General features: G+C 33.9%; 1 protein-coding gene across 2 annotated transcripts; it reads right to left on the bottom strand.

Moving 5' to 3' along the window:
* Positions 1-205: 205 nt before the first annotated feature.
* LOC144973935 (WD repeat-containing protein 70-like) lies at positions 206-25,560 on the bottom strand. 2 transcript variants are annotated; one of them, XM_078916826.1, is made up of 17 exons: positions 25,497-25,560; positions 13,039-13,131; positions 12,254-12,385; positions 11,458-11,693; positions 11,277-11,336; positions 10,471-10,604; positions 9,425-9,578; positions 8,546-8,622; positions 7,426-7,606; positions 6,610-6,709; positions 4,578-4,662; positions 4,124-4,262; positions 3,566-3,666; positions 2,837-2,916; positions 2,021-2,137; positions 867-1,035; positions 206-437 (listed from the first exon to the last, which is right to left on the bottom strand). In XM_078916826.1, the coding sequence occupies exons 1-17, from the start codon at positions 25,537-25,539 to the stop codon at positions 341-343; spliced, it is 1,998 nt and encodes a 665-aa protein (XP_078772952.1). In that variant the 5' UTR covers positions 25,540-25,560; the 3' UTR covers positions 206-340. The 2 variants fall into 2 exon arrangements, with proteins under 2 accessions (XP_078772952.1, XP_078772956.1); XM_078916830.1 differs by lacking the exon at positions 25,497-25,560 and adding an exon at positions 16,421-16,573.
* Positions 25,561-25,611: the final 51 nt, after the last annotated feature.

Here is a 25,611-nt window from a genome sequence, read left to right as displayed (position 1 = left end):
GTATGTTGGAAATACTTGACTTTTTAAAAATTTGAAGACTCGAATTTGGCGTTTTTTTGAAACGGCCGATATAATCCCTACAGTAAAATTTCCTCCACGAATGATTAAAGGTATAATTAAACCCTCCTGTCCTATTCTTATATGGCCTTTGAAAGTGTTAATCTATACCAGATAGTTAAAGCACAACAAAAATTTAAAGAGTGACTGGTTTGTAAAATTCATACATTTAATAACATCAATGTCATCAATATATTTAATATAGTTACATATGACAACAAGACAAAAAGAGACAATTAAAACAAATTCATTGTCTTCTCCATCTTCATTATTGCCACACTTATCATCCAACTTTCTTCTTCTTCCACAATGGTCCGTCATCTTCTTCATCTTTCTTCTCGTCCTCTGCTGGATGTCTGAAGACGGGTGTAGGCTGGTTTCTTAAAGGAAAGAATAATAATAATAATAATAATGATAACAGTAATAATAATAATAATAATAATAATAATAATAATAATAATAATAATAATAATAATAATAATAATAATAATAATAATAATAATAAATAATAATAATAATAATAATAATAATAATAATAATAATAATAATAGTAATAATAATAATAATAATAATAATAATAATAATAATAATAATAATAATAATAATAATAAAAGTAATAATAATAATAATAACAATAACAATAAAAATAATAACATAACATACTCCATTACAACACTGTTAAATCAAGTTCATAATTACGTTCGGTTATCAGACCTGCGAATACTATATATTATGAACACATGGGCCCAACCACTTATAAAAAGTCACAAGGCACTTAACAAATCTACAAAAGCCAATAGGATACATACTGTTTATAAGCAGGGTCCACCCAGTATGGGTTTTCAGCTGCATCCTTTGCATGACGCAAGATGGCTCCTCGGGGATCCTTCTCGTAAGGGTCGGGCTTTTTGGACACAATTTGTTGGGACACATACTGTGACAAGGTGGCACCCTTGGCACCCACGCGACCTCCGGTACCTGTAAAACGAAGTGAGAGAGGGATAATCAATAAGATTAAAAATTGATGTCAAAAATAGAAATTGTGTAAATGGATGGACCCATGCCAGACAAAATAAAGACTCATTTTCTCTTTATTTTTCTATGGATATGGCATGCTTTTCTTGTTTAATAATTTAAAAACCTAGAATAGAACAGCAATGCACATTGGGTTTCAATGAATCCCGAGTTGTATCCCTATTAGTGCTCACTCAATAAAAGAGATAGGTAAGATCAAATCTCACATTAGAGTCAAATCAAACTCTGCAGTTGATAGAACATCCAATTTTTAAAATTAAAAATACAACGCGTTTGAATAGTAAAAGGGAAGAAACCTTTCAAAAAGCATACATATATTGTTTTTTTAAGTCTTTATTATTACTTACATTGTGCACTTAATTTTTTTTGCCTTCATTTTAAAATACAAGAATATATAATTTTCATAACACATATTCTCTGTTTGATAACAACATGTCTTTTAAAAAAGTTATCAGGAACAGAATTATAAAAACCAATAACACTTTCATCATCAGCATCATCATCAGCATAAACTACAACGTAAGCATCAATGGCACCACAACTACATTGTCATCATTTTCACATCACCATCACACCATCATTTTCATCATCATCATCATCATCATCATCATCATCATCATTATTATTATTATTATTATTATTATTATTATTATTATTATTATTATTATTATTATTATTATTATTATTATTATTATTATTATCATTATTATTAATATAGTTTTTATTATTGTTTCTTCTTCTTGTTGTTATTATTGTTATCACCATCATCATCATCATCATCATCATCATCATCATCATCATCATCATCAGAGCAGCATTAAACTACAACGTCTGTAATAAAAGCATCAATGGCACCACAACCATATTGTCATCACCATCACATCATCATTTTCATCATCATCACTACCATTGCTATCACATTGCATACCTGGGCCAGACACTGGTAAATCAGGTCTATGACTTTTAACTGGGTCTTTCCGAACTTTTTCCTCTTGTTTCTTTGAACTCGTGGGTCTTCCTTGTCTGAACATGGGTAGGGCATATGCTGTAAAATTGGACACAATTTTTTTTTTTAAACACAGATCAGATATTTAATGATATAAAAAAAAATTTCAATATTCTACCATATCAGAAAAGTAAGTGGAGCAGGCACTCATTTTGATAACAACAAAGATAACAACCGTGGTGGATAGCTGTGACAGTAGCGACACCCTCTACCTAGCCAGACAGAGTTGTCATACCAGTAAGGTCGTGGGTTCGAGCCCCCATCACTGCGAAGTTTTTAAATTCTCTATTGCCTTCTGGTACTTTTCTACTCAATTCATTCTTTGTTAATATTCTATCATATCATGGTAAACAGTCTCCATGTGTGATATTCATAGACTGAGTCAATACAAATGATTCAAATTTTACAACTGACCTCTTTTTTAAAATGAATATATAAATAATTATAAAAATTATGTTTTGAATTGGAAATAAATCAATAAATTCATAAAACCTATTTACCATTACATTTTCATGCTATTGATATGATATTACATACACTGCTGCTATTGATGTCATTGTGGTATACGTTTTATATATGTAAATTTTGTATATTGATTTGTAATGTGCATTGAGCACCACACAAGATACATATACACACACATAAACAACATTCTAATCATGGTCATTTGACCGCAAAAAATGCAAATATCGAGTAAAAACTGAAGTTTTCCTCAACAACATGTATAAAATCGCTTACGAGTGATAATGTTTTGTGCTGCCATTGTCTCCACTTGCTTGACTTTTCTCTGTCTTTTAACAGCACACAACATAGCACCTCTGTGAAAACATATGGATGAAAAAAAAAAAAAAAATCACAAAGAAAATTAGATAGGTATACAGCTGACATCCAAAATAATCCAGTGTAATCTATTTTGAGCAACTTAGATGTAGTAGCTACAAATGGACAAGGTTTATACAAATATTTAGTGAAATTAGTCATTTCAAAATCTATATATTTTTAAAAATATTCTCTTTTTACTTACACTACTCAATTAATGGTAACCTGGCCATTCCCACAGTCAACTATTTCAAAAGACAAGCTACTTAAATATCACTGTTCTACACTTTCCCTAAGGGTCCCAAAAGTTCATTTGGTAGAGCACTCGACTCACTCATAAAAGAAACAGGAACAATCTTGGCTGAAGTGGAGATTTTTCCTGATTCTCCTTGTCAACCTCGCAGTGATTGGGTAGCTGGGTCTGTCAGATCTGGCAGAACATATTTTGCAATAGAACAGCATCCTATCTACCGGTAGCAAGCCATTGTTACTATCCGTTTATTGCTATAGTCACCAGGATTATTTCTGACTCCATTGGTCATACGTCTCTGCAAAAATACTCTTTACCCCTACAAGAGGAAGGAATTCTTAAAGCTAGCAGGTAAAGGAACCTACTTGATGCATTTTCTTACATAAAACTTTGATTACCTGAGACTTTTGTTAGGATCATAGAAAACTTTAACGACGCCATCAGCACTTCCCACAACCATTTGATTCAGCTTAGGATGCCACAGGAATCGAACCACACTCTGCGAATATATGATAAAATTTAGAGTGAATTGAATACCAAGGAAGGAAATAAAAGTGTATCCAGATTTCCAAGATGTGAGATGTGTGAATGGGATTTTTTTTCCAAAGTATCTAAATCATGGATGGATTAGTGCACTCATTGTTGGGGTAAGAGGTGGGAAGGTGGGAGGAGGGGAAGTAAAGAGGAAGGGAGTGAGGAAGGTGATATCCTCTGATATAGCATTTTCTGCAGTTGACAAGGTAAAAGGTATTATAGGTATCTACGCCTTTCATTACCACCCGAAAATAAGATTTGATTTCCATCACTTTTTTTAAAGATTTGGTGCTCTTAAAAATTTCTATTCAATTCTCATTGATGCACATGGATAAAAGACACCGGCAAAATCAAATTAGTCAATTTCTTTGAGATGTGAAGATTATAGGAGTACAGATTAATGTTATGTTATTCATGCTTACCATTTCTGAGACATACATTTCTTTTACAATACTGAGAGTCTCTCGGTCCATGAAGATAAGTTTGCCATTACTCTCGCTCTTGTGTATTGATAACCCTGTCACCAGTAGTCTGTCATCTGGACTGAAGACACAGTCTGTCCTGAAAATAGGAATCAAAATTGATACACTTCAATGCAAACATGTGAAATTTTTTTTTTTATTTAAAAAGAAACGATTCAATTAGGACAACGACAGTAGAGGAGAAAAAAAAAAAGAAAAAAAAAGAGGGGATATGAAAATGAAAATGCTAAGCTTTCATAGCTAATGTTCTGTGTCTACTAACTATATTTATCACACATTTGATATGATATGCATTAGACTGAAATAACATTCAATTTATTGTTCGTTATTTATATATTGGCAGAGTCTTTTGAAGAAATAATTTATTTCTATTTCTTTCTTTAGTGATACTAACACTGGAAAAGCGTTGGGTAAATTTTGTGCTGTGACCAAAGGCTGTTTGAAATTTCTGAGATCCCATAACTTTAATGTATCGTCTCCTGGAAAATGAAAAGAAGATAGTCAATAATATAAGGGTAAAAATTCTTATTTTAATCTCTTCCTGTGTGAAAATCAAAATACAGTGAAATCTTAATAAATCAAATACAGCTAAACCATTTTTAAACATTAATAAATCAAAATTTTGGATTATTTCTTATACTTCAACACAGAGAAACATATGGAAATTAAATGTTTCCAAAATAACTTTAATATCTGTAAAGGTTTGTATGAAGCAATGCCAGAAATAGCAGAGGGTAAAAAATAAGAAAAAAACATCCCAAAATATCAGTCTGTCTAGACCGGGGAAGTACGCTGATTTTATATTGATGTTTTTTTTACTTGTATTTTTCTTTATGCATAGTCTGTCATTCTTTCATACACACCGTTTCAGATTGTTTATCATACACTCTCTAATTTGTCACCCAAATAACTTATTTTAGTATCGAAATGTTACAAAAACAACAACAAAAACAACCTCATCTAGGAATCTACATCTACATATATCATTAAACTTATAATTTAAATTTTAAAAAAAATTAAACTTGTTATGTTGAAAAAAAAGATATTTAAGTATGAAAAAAATGTAGAAAGATGTTTTAAATATTTATTTGATTTTTATGACAAACTAAATATTCAATTTTAGTCTACCTAATCAGTAGTGTCCTTTCAAAGTGATCACGGATTTGCTACAACAAATAACTTAAATTATAATAACTTCGGATCCAAGATTTTAACCAAATTTTACTTCAATCATTCCATCTAATTTTCTCAGCATATTATGGATTTTAAAAAGATATTTTCAAAAAATTATCCTGGAATATTTGGGTTACAAACTTCATATCTGGCAGACAAAATTGGAATTATGCCAGTTTGACCCTTACAAAAAAAAAATCAGTCTAGAATGAATTAGCTCACTCAGCTCATTGTTATTGTTTTCAGATTGTCAGAGACATGATAAAGTAGTCCTTTAGAGCCATGAGGCCCATGGAGTCGGAATTTATCCAGGTTTCTATAGCGTGAAACGGACAATAGTAATTACTTACTATCTTTTGGATAGGATGCTAGTCTATCACAAAGTACTTTCCACCAGATCTAACCAGACTCAGCTACCCAATCATGCTGGGTGGACAGGGAGGTCAGAAAAAATCTCAACTGCACCCGGGATCGATCTCAGTCCCTTTGTGTGTGAAGCGGGTACTCTATCGGAACCTAGACATGATAAGTTCTCAATAAATTCTGTTTAATTGCACATAAAAGCCATTAGGTCCATAGAGCTAGAGTTCATCCGGGGCTTTATAGTGTGAAATAGACAATAGCAATTGTTTGCTATCCTTTGGATAGGAAGCTAGTTTATTGTAAAGTGCGGCTATGTGATCTTGTGGTATGACATTCGCTTTCAGATCGGAAGGTCCTGGGTTTGAGCCTCGCTCTGCGCAAAGTTGAGTCCTTGGAAAATGCTCTTTACTCACATTCTCTCACCGTACTCAGGAGTAAAATGAGTACTTAGCCATTAACAACTTTGCCTCTGTCCGAAAAAAATTGTAATACCGCCTAACAGGTGTCATGTCTCATTCTACTTGTTACATGTTGCTGTTGGTCAGGGACCCTTTGTAAAGCACTTTGAGCATGTTTAGAGGATTTTGCGCAATATAAAAGCTCAAGTTTTTTGGGGGGTTTTTTTACTCACAGATCTAACAGACCTAGCAAACCAATTACAGCTGGGTGGACAGAGAGGTCAGAAAAAAAATGCGACTTCATCTGGAGCCGATCCCGGTCCTTTTGCTTATGAAGTGAGGGTCCTACCAACTGAGTTATTGAGTTAAAATGTACTGGTTTACAAAATTATTTTGGTTGGCAGAACCTGTGAGCATTTTACTAAAACGTTACCATCACTGTAGTGGCAGGTCTGAAATCAAGCGCAAAAGCATTGTAAAGTGATTCCATACCTCCTCTAGATGCCAATGTGCGTCCATCATATGAAAACCTAAGGCAGGAAATGTCAGATCCATTCATATGGGCATTTTTATTCTGTAAAGCAACATTTACCTGTAGAAAATGGAGGATACAATGATATACATATGATCATGTGCATTTAGCTTATTACTGTCATTTGTTCAGAAAACAGTAATAACTATAATCCTATTATTTTCAAACGTTGTGATAAAATGAAACCTATTAAAAAAAAAAAAAGTTAGAGGTGTCTAAATCAGCCAATAAAATTAAGAAAAAATAAAGGGAGTGAATGTGACTTATAAAAGGGGACAACACAAAGTAAACAAAGTTTAAAATGAAAAGAAAAATACAACAAAACCTTTTCAATCATTTATCTTGATAAAAATTTGAAGAAAAACTGATCATTTTAATGTAATAAAATATGGTGTTGTCAATGGGAAGCAGAATTCCTCTTTTCCGATACAAAACTCATTGGAAGTGTGTAACCACTCCTCTGGGCAATGGATAAATTATGAATAGGTTACATATTGAATCATTAGTGGCATAACTATTTTAGTGGCAAGGATGTATTGGCAGATTCTTATGATTCTTAAAAGAGCGAGGACGAATGATCTTTATTGACAATCAGCATTTATTGAGACTAGAAAATAAGATGTCATCACTGTGAAATCAGAACATTCGTTGCACAATACATGTATCCAGTCCTTTGGATGACTGGTTTTGCTTCCAAGGAGATTGGAACCAGTATTTGGACATCATACTATTGTTCCCTATTGAAAGAATAACAAAGCAAACTATGGAACACTTACAAAGGAGTATTTGTTGTGGTCCCACAGTTGTATTGATCCATCCTGACATCCAGCTACCACATACCGCCCATCAATACTGTATGTACACGTAGTTGGTATCGTCTTGCGACCCCCCATACCTTTGGTCTTAATAATATTTTTGTGCTTCAATTGTTTCGTCACATCCCATAAACGCACTGTGCTAAAATAGTATGGTGCAAAAAAGAAAAAAAAAAAAGAAAGAAAAAAGGAAATCTAGAAATTACAATGTTGGCGATAACATCTACAATTAAACAGATAATTGAATGAGAAAAATATTTAATCTTTGACAAATCTTCTTTGTGTTTCAATAGCTCTTGTTTAAAGAATTGATAAAAAAAGAATATAATAATATGCGGGTGGTTGGATGGGAGCATCACCCTTGAATCATATACCTATGATGTTCGCATGGGTGTACGATCCGATAGTGATGTCGTTTCTTCTTCTCTTTACTAGCCTATCCTGCTTCTTTGGTTTGTGATTGTATTTTTGACAGGGGATATTTTTTTTTCTGTAAATCTTCTGCCTGTTTGTTCTTGGTTATTTATAATTTAGCTTATGATATCTTTAGGTTATGATTTTGATTTACATTTGTACTATTTTTGTTAGATTGCTTGTTTTTTTGTTTCAGCGGTCTCTCATATAACCTCAATTGTGTTGGAAGAGACCTAAAGCAACAAACAAAACAAAAACAAAAAAAGAATATTCTTTAATTTAATTATTTTTAAATACAAGTTATATCATTTATATTATTTAAATTTGACTGATACAAATAAGTATATGTTATTTCATATAATATATTTCAGAGAAGCCTAAACTTCACTCATGCTTGTCTCTCCTTTGCTATCCTTTTTGTTGAATGTGAAATTAATCTTTCAAAAATCTGAAATACACAATTCAAAATTTTCAAAGTTGTTATCAATTATTTTTACTTTAAACACCATATTAATTGTAAGTTCTTTTGAACAATATTTGAAGCTTAAAAAAAATGCTGAATTACCTGAACAATTTTATATTATGAGCGTATATTTAATATTTCTACTTAAATCATTCTTGTCATCAACCGAAAAAATGGAACAAATTGTGATATTTTCCAGCTTACCAATCATTAGAACACGTCAAAAATTCTTCTTTAATCTTTGGATTCCAACAGCCAGAGTTCAACATAGCAGTATGACCCTATCAGCAAAATGGAAAATTGTCGAACATGTTAGTAATTTAAATGATAGTTCAAATTACTTGTGACATTTCTATTATTATTTTCGAAATTTCTCATAACTAAAATGATGGATTGCAATCAGTTACTACTTTAATTCTTTAGTGCAAGACTGGTATATTTTTTTTCAGTCATGATTTCACATCCTATCCATTTATGTGGCTCAGGCTTTCATGAAGTCTATGATGCAATGGTGTTGTGTTACTTGTCTCTAAGTGAAAAATAGATATAATGTCAGGCATGGACAACAGGGGATAGTATGTAAAAATAATCGTAATTAAACAAAACTTCCCTTCACTCTATGTAAAGCTTGATTTTACCAAGACCATTCTCATAGTGTATATCCTTCTATTAGATCATCTCTATGTCACGCTTTTGAGAAAGCATTAACGCAAAATTTTATGGAAAACATTGTTGATTTAGAAGTTAAATAAGAAAAATACTATTTGGCATAATAAACAACATATGAAGCAGCACTGCTCATTTTTGCATACATAACGTTGTTTTGTTTTTTCACATACACCCCACTAAGACTATTGGAGAGAAAATTTTTTTTAAAAGAAAGAAAATTCATAGGGCCTCAAAGTTTGCATCTCCTAAAATATTCAATATTTTTTTTCATCAAATTAAATTATTGGACCAAAAAATGATATGTGGATTTTTCTCTTCTCAGAATCTGGCCATACCAAACTATAATATTTTAATACGAAAACGATAAACTTGTTTATTTGTCAGGTAAAGAGAGATAACTCTGTAAATTCGAACCTTTGTGCTGGCTTGGTCCACCAAATACTGATCTCCCTTGACACACTCCATCACTTCAAAACCATCCCTGTCGATGACTTTAGCTTGTGAGTTGCCAGCCACGACCAATAATTGGTCTCCTGTGTTGCTATACTCAAGCATTTTTATCTGGTGACTGGGGAAGTAAAGCCAATAAATCAATGAATATTAATAATTTCTAACACGTTGCCATGGTGAAGTCAATGTGAGCTGATTTTTTAAAATGAGCTTTACAAAGCTGGCGATTCAAAACAGATTAATAAATGTTTTTTATATTGCTATACGTATTGCTGTATTTTATTTGTTTTGTTGTTTTGTTTTGTTTTCTTTTTAATTTTTGTTTTGTTTTGTTTTGTTTTTTATTTTTTTAAATCTACCTGTCGGTATCAAAATATTAAGGAATATTGGAAACCTATAGACAAAAGTGCAAAATAAACATTCAATTCAATATCAGGTAATGACCATAGAAAATTTCTGTTTTTAATTTCACGGATCAGCAGTTATTTGCTATCTCAGTTTCTATAAGGAAGAATTAGACATTTCCGTGGTTTTAGAGAATTCATTAGACAAATCTACATTATTGAATTCTTGAGACATAAAGCAACTCAAAGGTCTGTTCCTACTGCATAAAGTTTGAAAAGTGCCAGAAATAAGGAAAAAGAAAAATTGAAGAATCTCAGACCTCACACTCATAATCGGATCTTCGATCCTCAGATAAAGAAAGTTGATTTTGTGGGAATATTTTTTCTTCTACTTTTCTTCCTGTTTTTTTTTAATTTATTTTTTTTGTATTATACCATTCACAGATTTTTAAAATCTTTATCTTCCACCAGTGGCTGCTCCCAAGTTTATCATGATACATCATGGCATAAACTCTTGTTTTAAATTATACCAAAACTTGTCAACTTCTCTATATTTTTATCATGATTTTAACGAATCTAAAAATCTTAAAACAAACCAATTTTGCTCAAATCTGAGAAAGGCCAGACTGTTTTTACATTCCTGAATTGTGTTTTTAAAAAACATACCTTTCACAAGGCCGTAATGATCTAAAAGATTTGAGAGACGAATCCATGCCAGCAAAATCCCACAGTTTGACATCAAAATCGATGCTTCCACTCACCAATCTAGCTCCTGATGGATCTAATGCTAGGGCAGAAACCTGGAAATTATCATTAAGAATGTCAATACAAACATGTCATTGACCAGTATTAAGAATTCTAAAAAGAAAAATTGTGTATGAGCAATTTTAAATCTCACCAAAAAATTGTTCGTCTTAAATTATGCACCACTCTGTAAAAACAACTTTGCTAAGCTAAAATAATATTCCATACGTTGGTTCCATCTGTTTGTGTTTTAGTATTAAATGAACTTGACTGATAGAAATGGTGAACAGTCTACAAAATCAGAGATTTGCCTTCTATAGAAAAAACAGTGCACTAGTCTTCACCCATAAGCACATCGACTCTACTGGTCAAATGAAAAGCATATATGAAGCATGAAACAAAAATATAGTTCTCTATTAATTTTTTTCATGCTTGCCCAAAGGACTAAGTATATGAGGTTGCTTTTTATTCATTCAAATGGTTCAAAATTAAAAGGTCACGATTGTCAATCTGCAAATACAGATACAACACTGCCACAAGGAGTGCACGTCAATACTGAGATCAGCAGAAAAAAAATACATCCAGTACAGCTGATTAACATGAGTGAACTTAATGAACCTTAATATGAGATAGAGAATAAAATTTTGAGAAATAAACCATTAACTCTTTTTTTAAAAATAGAAATAAAAATAATACTTCTGAAAAAAAAAAATAGAAAAGAAACTCACAGCTTTTTTCCCATGCTGCAAAACAATCTCATGACTTGAGGGTATACGGCTCAATGGGTTCTAGGAATGGAAAAAAAATTCACATTGAATCAAATGAATACTTACATGCAAAATGAAGTTTGAATATTTCATTTGCTTATTTTAAAATACAAATCTCATCACTAAAATTGTATCCTCTTACCTCGTCTTCTTCTGGCATATCATCATCCTCATCCTCATCACCATCATTATCACCCTCTTTATTATCACCTCCGTCTTTAGTACTGACTGGTTTAAAACCTGGCGGCAAAGGAGGACCTATATCATCGTCATTATCATCTTCCTCTTGCTGTTTGTCTTTTTCATGATGAGCTTGTATCATAGGCTTAAAACCTGGAGGTAGTAGAGGGCCAACATTGTCTTCTTCGTCATCATTTTCTGTTTTTGTGTATGTAAATAAAAAGTAGTATATGAACAAATGTAGCCAATTCATAGCACAATTAAAAGTGTTGGGAACACATATCAATATTGGAAACATATATGAAAATGAGAGGTCAATTCTTGAATTGCTTTCTCCATTTATTATAAATTCATATTTTTTAAATATATGCTAAGTAAAAGTGAAATAAGCTTTAAATAATGTTATTTTTAATCACACAACAAAGTCAATAGTTTTCACGCAAATTAAGATTTACAAATTGATTGTAATAGTACAGGAATGTTTAAGGCTCAAATGATTCTTCAGTTAAGGCCTGAATCAAAGTTTTGAAATTTTGCACAAAAAACACATCAACCTTCAGGAATATTCCTTCTAAAAGACCTGTATGCGGAGGGCCACGGTGTAATAGTCAAACATGCATAATATCACTCAAGAATGTTTTTTTAACAAAGAGATCAAATGTAACTAATCTGTTCTACTGAAATTCAAAATAATTAAAATCAATACCAGATATTACAAAATAAAAGGATTTAACAATGTCATAGTATTATCTACTAACTTGAAATATTTTTGCTGATTTCTGTTTCGGATTCTGATGAGTCTTCTGAGGAACTCTTCCTTGTTCTGAATTGTTTCTTTATTGAAATTTTCTTCTCTGAGCCCAATGAACTTTGTTTTGTGAGGTCCAAGTCTGAACATAAAAGAATTGGAAGACAAATGTAAAAGTTTAACTTCATAAATGGACATAGATCAGGATAATACTGCCTTAGTAATGGCAGATTCTATTTTTTTTTTAAATGGGATATCAGTAAGTAATTTGAAACATCATCGTCAGAACTTTAATAATAATAATAATAATAATAATAATAATAATAATAATAATAATAATAATAATAATAATAATGATAATAATTAATAATAATAATCATCATCATCATCATCATCATCATTATCATCATATAATAGTAATAATAATAATAATAATAATAATAATAATAATAATAATAATAATAATAATAATAATAAATAATAATAATAATAATAATAATATAATAATAATAATAATAATAATAATAATAATAATAATAATAATAATAATAATAATAATAATAATAATAATAATAATAATATTAAAATTAAAAATAATAATATTAATATTAAAAATAAAAATTATCATTATTATTATTATTATTATTATTATTATTATTATTATTATTATTATATTATTATTATTATTATTATTATTACCGTATTATTATTATTATTAAAATAATAATGACTACAACATAAATGGAATAAATACAAAGCATCAACAACAATAAAAATTAGAAAAGTTACTTAGACCTGTGACATCTCCTCCTGATCTTTCCACAGCTGTTTTTCTTGCCTCGTTAAACATTGACATGAAATCAAATGTTCTGGCTTTCTTTCCCTCATCTACAATGAAAAATGAATGCAGTTAGATAGAATGAATTTCAATCATATGATCACAAGAATGTTTCACCAAAAGTTAGAGATGCCTAAATGAGCCAAAAAAATGGAGAGAAAAATAAAGTGAGTCGATGTGATTCATTTAAACGGGGACAATACAAAGCACAACAAATAAAATCTTTTCACTCTGATATTTTGTGAAATGGATATTTAGGAAGGGAGGCCCTTGGAGCCAAGCATCCTCACATGCTAACTTGGCCTTTATTAACTTTTTGCAATAAAACCTAATGTATTGAAGAAACTATCAGTGACACAATGTTAAGCATTCTTTATATCTTTTTTTGTTGTTGTTGTTGTCTTTTTTGGTTCTATAAAGGCTTTCTTTCCATTTTTGCAGTTTTGCGGTCTTGTGGTAAGGCATTCTGTGCTTGACCTGCATGTCCTTGATTTGAGTCCCAGTGTCATGTCAAATTTAAGTTGCACCCTTTAAGTGAACATCTTTTGATATTGATTTTTAACCCCATTTCTTTGTTATTTCTATTTAGATTCAAGATATCTTCAGTTCTATTTATTTGAATCAATTAGCAATTTTCTAGGTTTAATTTTTTTATACGCAGTGGCTATTTTTACAGTCCCGTAAAGATGGTTCTCGGGGCTATTTTTACAGTCCCGTAAAGATGGTTCTCGAGGCTATTTTTACAGTCCCGTAAAGACGGTTCTCATGGCTATTTTTACAGTCCCGTAAAGACGGTTCTCATGGCTATTTTTACGGCGTTGATGCGATTCTGTTCAATTATCCGCATAGTTATAGATTATCATCTTTTTGCAGTATTCACAAACTTCACATATCATTTCTCCCGATATTTAGATGTACAGATCTTTAACATATTTAGACCTAAAGCTAAAACTAAAATTAACAAACAATTAATGTAAAGTCAATTCTCTTAGCGATTTTTACGGTACTGTCATTTTTATTACATATAATTTTTTTTTTTTTTTTTTTGCATAAGTTATGTTTGCAGTACAGAACAGCCCGTTTTCTATCATCAGTGGGCAGGTTAGGTTGTATGTCTTGATTTTTTTTCTGTCAAACATACATAATATAGATCTATTATCAAACACTGAAAGTATATTTAGTTCCTGCTTGAGTCGACACCCCTCAAGATATAATACTTTACAGGTTGGCTTTTGTTTATACTTTACCAGTATAACCAGTCAGGAAGGACTAACGGTTTATACAATTTTAAAAGACGTAGACGTCTAACATTCAGGGTGCAGTCTTCTCACGTGAGAGTGGGTTTGAATCCAATTTCAGAAAAGAGGCCGTTCACAAACCAATTGGACACATTTTGACCATAATTTTAGAACCCCCCCCCACCACCTCCCAACCATATTGTGGACAAATGACTACCCCCCCCCCATGTGGAAGTCCATGGTAAAGATGCACATTGCGAAACACCTCATGCTTAAATATTGTTCTTTTGAATAATATTAAAAAAAAAAAAAGAAAGTAAATAATGATGATGATTCTCTACCATGGGCAGTCATGATCCAAAGAATAGAGGTGCCCAAGACTGATCCTCATTGGGGCGCCGAGGTGGAGAGGCATTTTGCTTTGGTCCCACCATCGCGTTGCTCTACTCCTTTACCGATTGACCAGTGTTTGTTCCGACCAACAAGAGTGGTCGCTGTATTGCTCCTCCCTTCCCAGTTAGGAGGTTGTTTTATTGTTCTCCGCCAAAGCGGTGTTCACCTTGTGGTCAGACCCTAGAAAGAGAAAGCTAACGCTTTCTAAGGTCAGACCCCTCTGCCTAGGCTTTGAGGTACCACTAGGGAAAGAGATAGAGAAAAAGAGAAAGGAAAAGAGAGAGAGAGAGAGAGAGAGAGAGAGAGAGAGAGAGAGAAGAGAAGAGAGAGAGAGAGAGAGAGGGAGAGTGAGAAAGACAGAGATTGGGAAAGAATGAAAGAAAGAGAGAGAGGGAGAGAAAGAAAGAGAGAGAGAGAGAAAATGAGAGATAGGGAAAGAAAGAAAGAAAGGGATAGAGAAAGAATGAAAGAAAGAGTGAGAGAGAGAAACAAAGAAAGAATGTAGAAAGGTCGGGAGAGAGAGAGAGAGAGAGAGAGAGAGAGAGAGAGAGAGAGAGAGAGAGGGGGGGGGGGAGAAATAGAGAAAGAAAGAGATTGGGAAAGAATGAAAGAAAGAAAGAGGGAGAGAGATAGAAAAAAAGAGAAAGTAAAAAGAAAGAGAGAAGAGAGAAAGAGAAAGAAAGAAAGACATAGAGAAAGAATGAGAGAGAGAGAGAGAGAGAGAGAGAGAGAGAGAGAGAGAGAGAGAGAGAGAGGGAGAGAGAGAGCCTAGAAAGAGGAGCTACGTAGCGTTAGCTCTCCTCTTTCTAGGGAGAGAGGCTGCTAACTCGCCGCACCTGAACGAAGTGAGTGAGAGTTTTAGAGCTAATGGCGTCTACTCAGCCAACCTGTTACTATTTATAAATCTATTACCGCAACGCCGTAAAAATAGCCACCAGAACCGTCTTTACGGGACTGTAAAAATAGCCCCGAGAACCATCTTTACGGGACTGTAAAAATAGCCCCGAGAACCATCTTTACGGGACTGTAAAAATAGCCACTGCGTTTTTTATATTTGATTGTTTTATTTTTAGCAAACACACCAAGGTAACTGTTTTTTTAAAGTCTTAAGTCTTAAACTTAAATTTTTTAAAATAAAATTGTAAAATTTGAGAGTTGCTGGGTTTTTATGTTATTTTTTTGTTGTTGTTTTTTTTCTATTTTTATCTTTTTATTTTCCTTTCCGGTTTTGTTTTGTTTTTCTGTTTGTTTGTTGGGGTTTTTTTCCCTTTTCTTTTTGGTATTATGTTCTGGTGTTTTTTTCTTTTTCTTTTTTAAAATTTATGATTGTATCACATTTGTAGTCCGCAGTTGCCTCAATGAAGTTGAAGAAAGAAGAAATAGAAATTTTAAAAAACACGAAGTAAGAATCTAGTCTGTGGAGAATGTATAGCATTCATGTCATAATAAATCATAATCATAAACAAATCTTAATTTCAAAAGCAGAAGAAATTGTTTAGTTCCGTTCAGTTCAGTGACCATGGCCATCATTGATGATGATCAGTGTATAGGCCTAAGTTTTTCTTAGAGAATGGAATGATTTGAATTTGAGTTGAGTTATGTTAATGTTAGTGTTGTGTTGAGTTGATGTCGATCCAATTTCAAATGAAAAACATTTTCTGCGTCCTTTCCTCCCTTGGTCTGTAACTGGAATCATAAAACAACTTACTGTTTTTGCCTTCCATGTTTATATGAAAAAACTAACTTCAACGTTTAAACAACGCCAGTTGAAACTTCATGTATGAAATGAAAACGAAACAAGAGCAATTATTGTTGTTTTGATTTGCGAACAACCTTTTATTTGGAGTTACTGTTCTTTAAAATAAATGGAATTAAGTGATACAACAAACTAGTGTCATGGTTCGTTCTGAGTTTGGGATCCAGTTCTCTGCCGTAAATTTTCACGTCGCTTTTCGCGGCATGTCTTTCCAATTTTGATCTGTTAATTAAAAGCTAGGTTCACAAATTAGCTTGTCTGATAGTCGAACACAGTTATGGGCCTTATATCAAATTATTGTAATGGATAATGTTAGTGTTGAGTTGGTTTGAGAGTATTTCCATTATAACAATGGGCCCAAAACTATCCTTAGTGTCTATGAGGTGATCAGACCTTCAAATAAGTGCATGTCAATTTAAAGGGTACTTTACGTAAAAAATGTGGTGCGCAGAAATGTTACCGATATAATGATTAGCAATCATTCTTGCTAAATTGAAATAGTTAAGGCGATAATATTGATTTGACTTAATACCTTCCACTGCCATGGTCGACAAATCTTGCAACTTCGGCAGCTCTCTTTATCTTCAAAATGATAAGCTTCCCCTTCCTGCAATCTTGTCGATGTCCGATATAATAATTCATAAAGTCTTCCTTTGTATTGTATTTTTGATTTAGGTCTGTTCTCTTCAAATCAGATAAGGTTTTAGGGTAATGTTGTTTCGGTCAGCCACGGGTCTTATTGCGATGTTTTCGAAAACGTATGACATAGACTTATTTGCTGGTATCTCAATTGTTGGCGGGGTCACTATGGAGTATGTGCCCAAAGTCCCCCGGCATGAATGATAGTAGGGCTTATAATAATAGTAATAATAATAATATAATAATAATAATAATAATAATAATAATAATAATAATAATAATAATGACAATAATAATAATAATAATAATAATAATAATATAATAATAATAATATAATAATAATAATAATAATAATAATAATAATAATAATAAATAATAATAATAATAATAATAATAATAATAAATAATAATAATAATAAATAATAATAATAATAATAATAATAATAATAATAATAATAATATAATAATAATAATAATAATAATAATAATAAATACATAATATAATAATAATAATAATAATAATAATAATAATAATAATAATAATAATAATAATAATAATAATAATAATAATAATAATAATAATAATAATAATATAATAATAATAATAATAATAATAATAAAATATAATAATAATAATAATAATAATAATAATAATAATAATAATAATAATAATAATAATAATAATAATAATAATAAAATAATAATAATAATAAATACAATAACTATTATAATGAACAAACAATATAAACATAATAAAAAATACATTTATAATCATTAGATATAAAAATAAAACATTGCTAAATCTTAAATAACATCAGTTGCATAAATAAACATGACACCCAAACCATGCACCAAATCAAGCACCCCCCCCCCCCCCCCCCCACCCCCATAGACGCCGACATCGCTGTAGCGGGACGGATGACCTATCGCTTTGACCCATCCCTGCGTTTATCGCAGATGATTTTTGCCCACATACGGGGAGATATTTTTTTTAGGCGATCGGCGATCGGGGGCGTGGCAGTATAAAAAAGTGGACAATTTTTTTCGGATTTTCGCTGTTTTCACGTCGGATTCGTGATCAGCGTCAAATTTACAATAGGTTTGATACTAAGAACTAGTGCCGCGCTGAGGACCGGACCGAGGACCGGTCCCACGGTCTTTTAGCTGTGAACCGTGGTCCAGTCCCAAAGAGGAAGACCGCCGGCGGTCCTCACTTCTTATCACCTTTCAACGGTCTCGCGCCATACTACTTCCCCAGCGATTCGTTGCCTCGGTCCTTTGCCTATCTTCCACCAATCACCACCCATCCCACTTAATTAATCGCACCCACCCCCTTTGCCATACACTAAACGACACAGACGACCATAGAGGCAGACGACCACCTCCCTCCACTCCGCAAACCGCCCTTTCGTGTGTGAGATGGGGGGGGGGGGGGGGGGGACAGGAGGCGCACGCCTTGGACGATTCCATTATACGGGGTAAATTTCAAAATTTACTACACCATAATGATCGCAATGACAATGATCTATGATGAAGGCATGACCCCTCTTCTCTAATGGGTTATTGTTTGAAATGTATGTGACTACTAAAGATGTGTGTGTGTGTGTGTGTGTGTGTGTGTGTCGAACCTAGCAAGTTGCAAGTCTGATTTTTTGTTTTCTTTTGTCCATCTCTTGTCGCCACTCCTTTCTATCGCATTGTTGTCATTTAAAATAATACAATAATATTAAAATTTCGTTTGGTGTTTTAACTAATCAAGTAATATGAGTTTCATTAGTTTCTTCCGTCCAAAAAAACCAGTTATAACGTCTGTATTTTTAAAAGGTCCAATAGAATATTTGGGGACCCCGATAGCTCAGTTGATAGAGCACTCTCTTTATACGCAAAGGGCCAGAGATCGATCCCGGGTGCAGTCGATTTTTTTCTGAATCCCTGTCTACTCAGCAATGAATGGGTAGCTGAGTTTGTTAGATCTGGCGAAAAGTCACCATCGACCCCTCTTATCACCTCATCCACCCCCTCTTATTATAACTTCACGTCTCTCTCTTACTCTTCAATGCTCGCTGCCCTCTAATGTGTGTGTGTGTGGGGGGGGGGGGGGGGGGTAGGAGTTGCGTGTGTGTATCAACGCCACGAACAACTCGATCAACGCCTTGGGCGATGCCATTATCTCCGTTAATGGGGATAAATTTCAAATTTTATTAAATTATCGAAGTAACAATGAAGTACGGTGAGCAAATAAAGAAGGCATCACCCCTCTTCTCTAATTAGGTTACAATTTGAAATGAGTGTGACTACTCCGTGTGTTTTACTCCTGTAGGCCACGGTTTTCATCGTGTAGCGGTCTTTAACGGTTCAAGAATGAACGGACCGGTCTAGAGACCGGTCCTTGCGGTCTTCATTTCCCAAGGACCGTAGGACCGTGGTCCTTAAGCTTGCCAAGGACCGCCCCGCACTACTAAGAACTGTGTGTTTACTCCAAAAATTGGTGAAATTAGAAATAAATTTTAATTAATAGTGAGGCTATGTGGGCGACAGAACCGATCCCAGTTACTGTCTGTTATTCTATCTTTCGTCTTGCCACAATAGTGATTACTTCTCACTAAATTATATCAATTAGACTGTTGAAGGAACGAAATTGACATCATTCCACTCTTTGTTATTGTATTAAGGCAGTCATTTTGGTAATTAGTTCTCACTAAATTATATCAATCAGACTTTTAACGTTCAAGGTTACTCGTAGTTTTGTATGACGGTACGTTATTTCCGACTGGTGGATGTTGCGAGCATTTTACCTAAACTCATAGCATCAATAACCGTCCAAGATATTCGCATCATATGTAGCAATAGCTATAATAATCTAACATGTCGAGAGAGAGAGAGAGAGAGAGAGAGAGAGAGAGAGAGAGAGAGAGAGAGAGAGAAAGAGAGAGGGAGAGAGAGAAAGAGAAAGAGAGAAAAATTTACTTGCGCTATATATACCGCTATATTCAATAAAGGTGCTCAAATCACTTTATAAGGGTCTTTGGCCAACATAAAAACATGTTAGACGAGACATGACTGTTAAGCGATATTGCAATTGTTTCCCGACAGAGACGACGCTGTAAACAGCGAGGTACTCATTTTAACAGTGAACAAGGTGAGAGAATGCGAGTAAAGAGCCTTTTCCAAGGACTCAATTATGCGCCACTCAGAGCGGGACTCGAATCCAGTACCGTCCGATCCAAAGGCGAGTGTCATTTCACAAGATCACATGCATAGCCGCACAAAAAAGTGATGAGAGAATAGATTCATATGTATTGAAGGAGGAGAGAGCGGATGGAGTGAGTAAAGTTCTAGGATATTTATAGAAGGAACCAAATTAACGTCACTCATCTCATTGTTATTGTTTTTTGACACCCATTTTTATGATTAGTTCTCATTAAAATATATCAGACTATAACGTTCAAGGTTCCATGTAGATCTTTGGGCTGGAGTGATATTTATGGCTGGCGGACTTTGTGAGTATTTTAATTTAACACAGAGCATCAATAGAAGGAATGAATTTGACGTTAGTCAACCCGTTGTTATTGCTTTTAGACAGCATTTTATAATTAACTTATCACTAAGTTATATCAATCAGACAATGAACGTTCGCGTTTGCAGTTTTGTGTGTTAATATGTTATACCCCGATGGAGATGTCGTGAGTATTTTTCCAATACGCATAACATCAATACATTTGCAATCCGATTTAAGTTTAAAAGCAACGTAGACCACGGAAATTTTTCCATTTTGTGGACAATAAAGATTTTTTATTTATCGTATATTATATTATTATTATTATTATTATTTTATTATTTTATTATTATTATATATTATTATTATTATTATTATTATTATTATTATTATTATATTATTATTATTATTATTATTATTATTTATTATTATTATTTATAAAACAAATCGACAGTGTTCCCGTGGCAGGTTAAACGGGTACTCCTCGGGACTACTCCGCATTCGCCACCCTCCCCCCCCCCCCCCCCCCCCCCCCCCCCACCACCACCACCACCACCACCACACACCACGCACACAGCTCTTTTCTTTTTCTTTTTTTTTTTTTTTTTTTTTTTGGGGGGGGGGGGGGGGGGGGGCGTTGTTTGTAGATTATAATTCAAGGTTACAATGCCCACCCCATTCCAAGGCTTTTTGGCATCTGCCAATCCCAAATGTCTGTGTCAAGGTCGACCGTCATGTCGCGTCAACGGGTGAGGAGGAAAAAAAAAAAAAAGAACTGGCATATTATTATATCATTACCCCTCTTCCGCACTAGGACAGGACTGTCCCGGGACAGTCCTGTCCCAAATCTGTAACATATAGAATTTAGAGAAATCTTCCGCACCTATTGGGACGGGACAAAACAGTCCCGTTGTGTCCCAGGCCGTTGTGAAATGCTACAAAATCAACGGGACAGGACTGTCCCAGTCCCGTGTTCATATCGTTTGTGATAGTAGAAAAATATAGCAGACTTCCGCACTAGGACAAAAAAGTCCCAGACTTGGCGGCGCCGTGTCAAAATTGAAATGCCTGTCTTTATTTTCTGCACTACTACTACTACTACTACTACTACTACTACTACTGCTGCTGCTGCTACTACTACTACTACTACTACTACTACTACTACTACTACTACTACTACTACTACTACTACTACTACTACTACTACTACTTACTACTAACTACTACTATTTCTATTGTTGCTTCTGCTGTGGCTAATGCCACTAATATAATAATACCTACATCCCTTATATTTTGTATTTATTTCCAATTCCATTGTATTTATTTCCAACAATAGTCCACACTTTATTTTAGTTCACTTTCTATACTGCATTACACAGTTCCTTCCTTATAAATTTCTATTGCTCTGTTTTAACTCGCGCTTCCTCACAAAGTAGCAAACAATTTCCTGCCCATCAATGTTTTTGTTTATGCATCTTAACAACGCCACTACCACATTATCTCATTCGTCTGTAGTTTTTAATTCATCATGTGTTGTTGATGAAGGGGAAACCCGAAACGTCCATTTTATGTTTTCGTATATTAAACTGAAGCTTACATTCAATTTCACAGTTATAATTTATTTATTTATTTCAATTCTGAATATAAAAAAGCAAGAACAATTCAAAAAATAATTCTATGTGATGAAACCACGTACAGAAGGCATAGCAACATAAATATTTTCGGCAATTTAAAAACGTATGGTTATAAATATAATTTAAGAAGTGTCACACTTTGTGACACAGCAGTAACGTGTCTAAAACCGGTCGCACATCTATTCGGTAACTTGTGGGATCAATTATCTTTATCGTTATTTATTTCGGGAATTCTCAATGAAAATATTTTTAAGTAAGTCCTTCTGAGCCACTTGGACTCATTGTAAAACAAATTAAGTCCTTTAGAGCCTTGTAGCCAATGGTGCAGGAGTTATTCCGGTTTCAATAGCGTGAAGCGGACAATTAACGTATTTGTTTGAAAATTTTTGAACGGGACGCTAGTCTGTAGTCTATCGCAGATTACTATCCAGCTTGACAGGTACCCTTTTACACCTGAATGGAGTGAGTGGTTGGAGTAAATTTTCTTGCTCTAGAAAGTACAAGTTGGCTTCGGTCGGAATCGAACACAGAACCTCTGAGTCCAGAGTACAACGCGCTAACCATAGGCCATCTTGCCTCCTAAGCTTATAAATCCGGAACTTATCCATGTTTCTGTGGCGTTGAGCAGACAGATAACAGTTTAAAATTTAAAATAATAAAATTCATTTTTTCATCCATAGGGGAAATTTTTCTCGAGGGTCTATTCCAAGGTAAGACTGGAATAACCCAGGCGTCAGCCGCAATGCAGCGCCGCAAATTTAGCTAGGACAAGGTATAACCAGGTGTCAGCCGCAGTGCAGCGCCGCAAATTGAGCTAGGCGAGGTGACTTACTCAACTGATGCCTTTCGGGTACGAACCATGCTGACTTTCTATTATCCTCTTGAATGATGCTAGTCCGTCAAAGATTACTTTCATCAGCGAACTGGTACTCATTTGCACCTGGGTAAAATGAGGTGATTCCAAGAAAGCCATTTTAAGATAAGATCGGAGATCACCATAGAGTCTACGGAATTGACCCTTGAGCAATCTTTGGGTCATTAAAGGATGCACCCAATATTGTTTTCTCTTTCAATTTGTCTTTTTTTTCCACGTGGTAAAGCACAGAAATATGCAACATCTATTTCATCCATTACTAGTAGTAGTAGTAGTAGTAGTAGTAGTAGTAGTAGTAGTAGTAGTAGTAGTAGTAGTAGTCGTCGTCGTCGTCGTAGTCGTGGTAGTGGTAGTGGTAGTGGTAGTAGTAGCAGTAGCAATAATATTACTCTTGCTATAAGAATATTTCATGATTATATAAATCTTATGAAAACAAATCCCATTGTACAGTGTAAAAAATCATTATCGTCATGTCGTATCTTATGTTGATTCATAAAATGTGAATTATTAGAGTTGCAATTGCCTACACATAAACTTTTGAATCTTGTAAAAAAATAAAAAATAATGGATTCGCGCAGGTGTGTCCTGGGACAGTCCTGTCCTAGTGCGGAACCCCTTTTGAATAGAAGTTTTCTCCAGTGGGACAGGACAAATTTGTCCCGGGACAGTTTTGTCCTAGTGCGGAAGGAGGGTTACATTGAAAATTATGAAAACTATTTTTTATTTTGTATGAAATCCTTTATAAGTTTTACGATGAACAAGAACGAAACTTTTGCCATCTACCTCTTCCTGGCGCAACATTTATAAAAATATTATTAAAAAAAAATAATAACACAGCATTTATTTGGCGCAATATCCACGTGCTCAAAGCGCTTTACAAGGGGTCCCAAGGCAACAACAATATTAGACTTGAAAGACGAGACATGACGCCTGTCAGGCGATGTGACATTTTTTCCCAACAAAGACAACGAACGGCCATGTTCTCATTTTACACCTGAGTACGGTGAGAGAATGTGAGTAAAGAGCCTTTTCCAAGGACTCAACTCTGCGCCACTCAGAGCGGGTCTCGAAACCTGAACCTTCCGATCCGAAAGCGAGAGTCATACCACTTGATCCATCACAAAACAGGGAGGGGCACTTTTCTGTCGGCCACATAGCCTCAATATTAATTAAAATTTATTTCTAATTTCATCAATTTTTGGAGTAAAAACATAGTTCTTGGTATCAAACCTATTGTAAATTCGACGCTGATCACGAATCTGACGTCAAAGCAGCGAAAATCCGAAAAAAAATTGTCCAATTTTTTATACTGCCACGCCCCCGATCGCCGATCGCCTCGAAAAATATTAAGCAAAGCGGGCTGTGCGGGCGATCGACCGTACCTAGGTTTATCGGCCAGGTATTTGGCCACACACATTGCGTTTTCACCCCGGTTTGCCTGATCGTGGTTCGGACGCCTATCAAAACCGTGCGTGTATGGAGCCTTTAATACTATACAGAAATTATAATCGCATGGCATAAAATGAATTGTGAAAAAGTGTTTTTTTTAAAGCAGATTTAAATTTTGAGATATTCTCAATTTCTCTAATGGGTTGCGGTAGGGTATTCCAGAGTTGAGCCATAATATTGAAAAGAGCGATCAAAAGATTTTAACTTGCTTTTTGGTACAGATAATAGAGTAGTGTCGCATGATAATCGAAGGCTTCTAATTCGAGGCTTATTGTATATTAGTTCAGAAAGATAAAGAGGGACTAAATTGTTCAGGCATTTGAAGACTAAAAAAACACAATCTATAGCGGACAGGAAGCCAGTGTAAATTTCCCAAAAGTGGGGTGATACTGTCGAATTAGAAATTCGGATTTACACAAATTTTAAACAAGTTTCACCGATTAACAACGTCTACTAATATTACTGCTGATATTACGGTCGTTTTTATGTCATCGATGTGATAATTATTGCCCTGGGAAATATTTAATTAAACGTTGTCGGCAAACTGTCAATTGTATCTGTCTAGCTTCTTGCCCGAACAAACTTGATATTTTTCGCGTCTGCTTCATATTTTCATTTGACCTCACATAAGTTAGGTAAAGGGGAAATATTCCGAAAGCTCCTACATCCCCAGTATTCTTTCAATTTGTATTTTCACCCTTGATCTTTTGTCAGGCGTTCATTTATTCAATTTGTCACTATATAGATTTGTGAGGATTATTTTTTCTATTAGGGTTAGTCATAAGTCTTAGTAAAGGTGCTAGGGGGGAGACATTCCGAAAGCTCCTACATCCCCAGTAGTCTTTCAATTTGTATTTTCATCGTAGATCTTTTGTCAGGCGTTTATTTATTCAATTTGTCATCACATAGAAGCATTTTTAAAACTCTAGAACAAACCTTGATAGATTTGTGAACGTTTAAAATTTCCTAATTTGACCATTGTTTTGATTCTCGGCCGCCATTTTAATTTGTGAAGTATTGAAAGGTAGTGCAAAGCAGTCCGAGGGGTTTT

The sequence above is a fragment of the Berghia stephanieae genome, chromosome 1 (assembly GCF_034508935.2).
Source record: "Berghia stephanieae isolate SIO BIC M18660-M18661 chromosome 1, UCSD_Bste_1.3, whole genome shotgun sequence".
NCBI classification, from domain to species: Eukaryota; Metazoa; Mollusca; class Gastropoda; order Nudibranchia; family Aeolidiidae; genus Berghia; species Berghia stephanieae.
The sequence above is the reverse complement of the archived record's forward strand: the minus strand, read 5'-3'. Positions and strand labels throughout refer to the sequence as shown.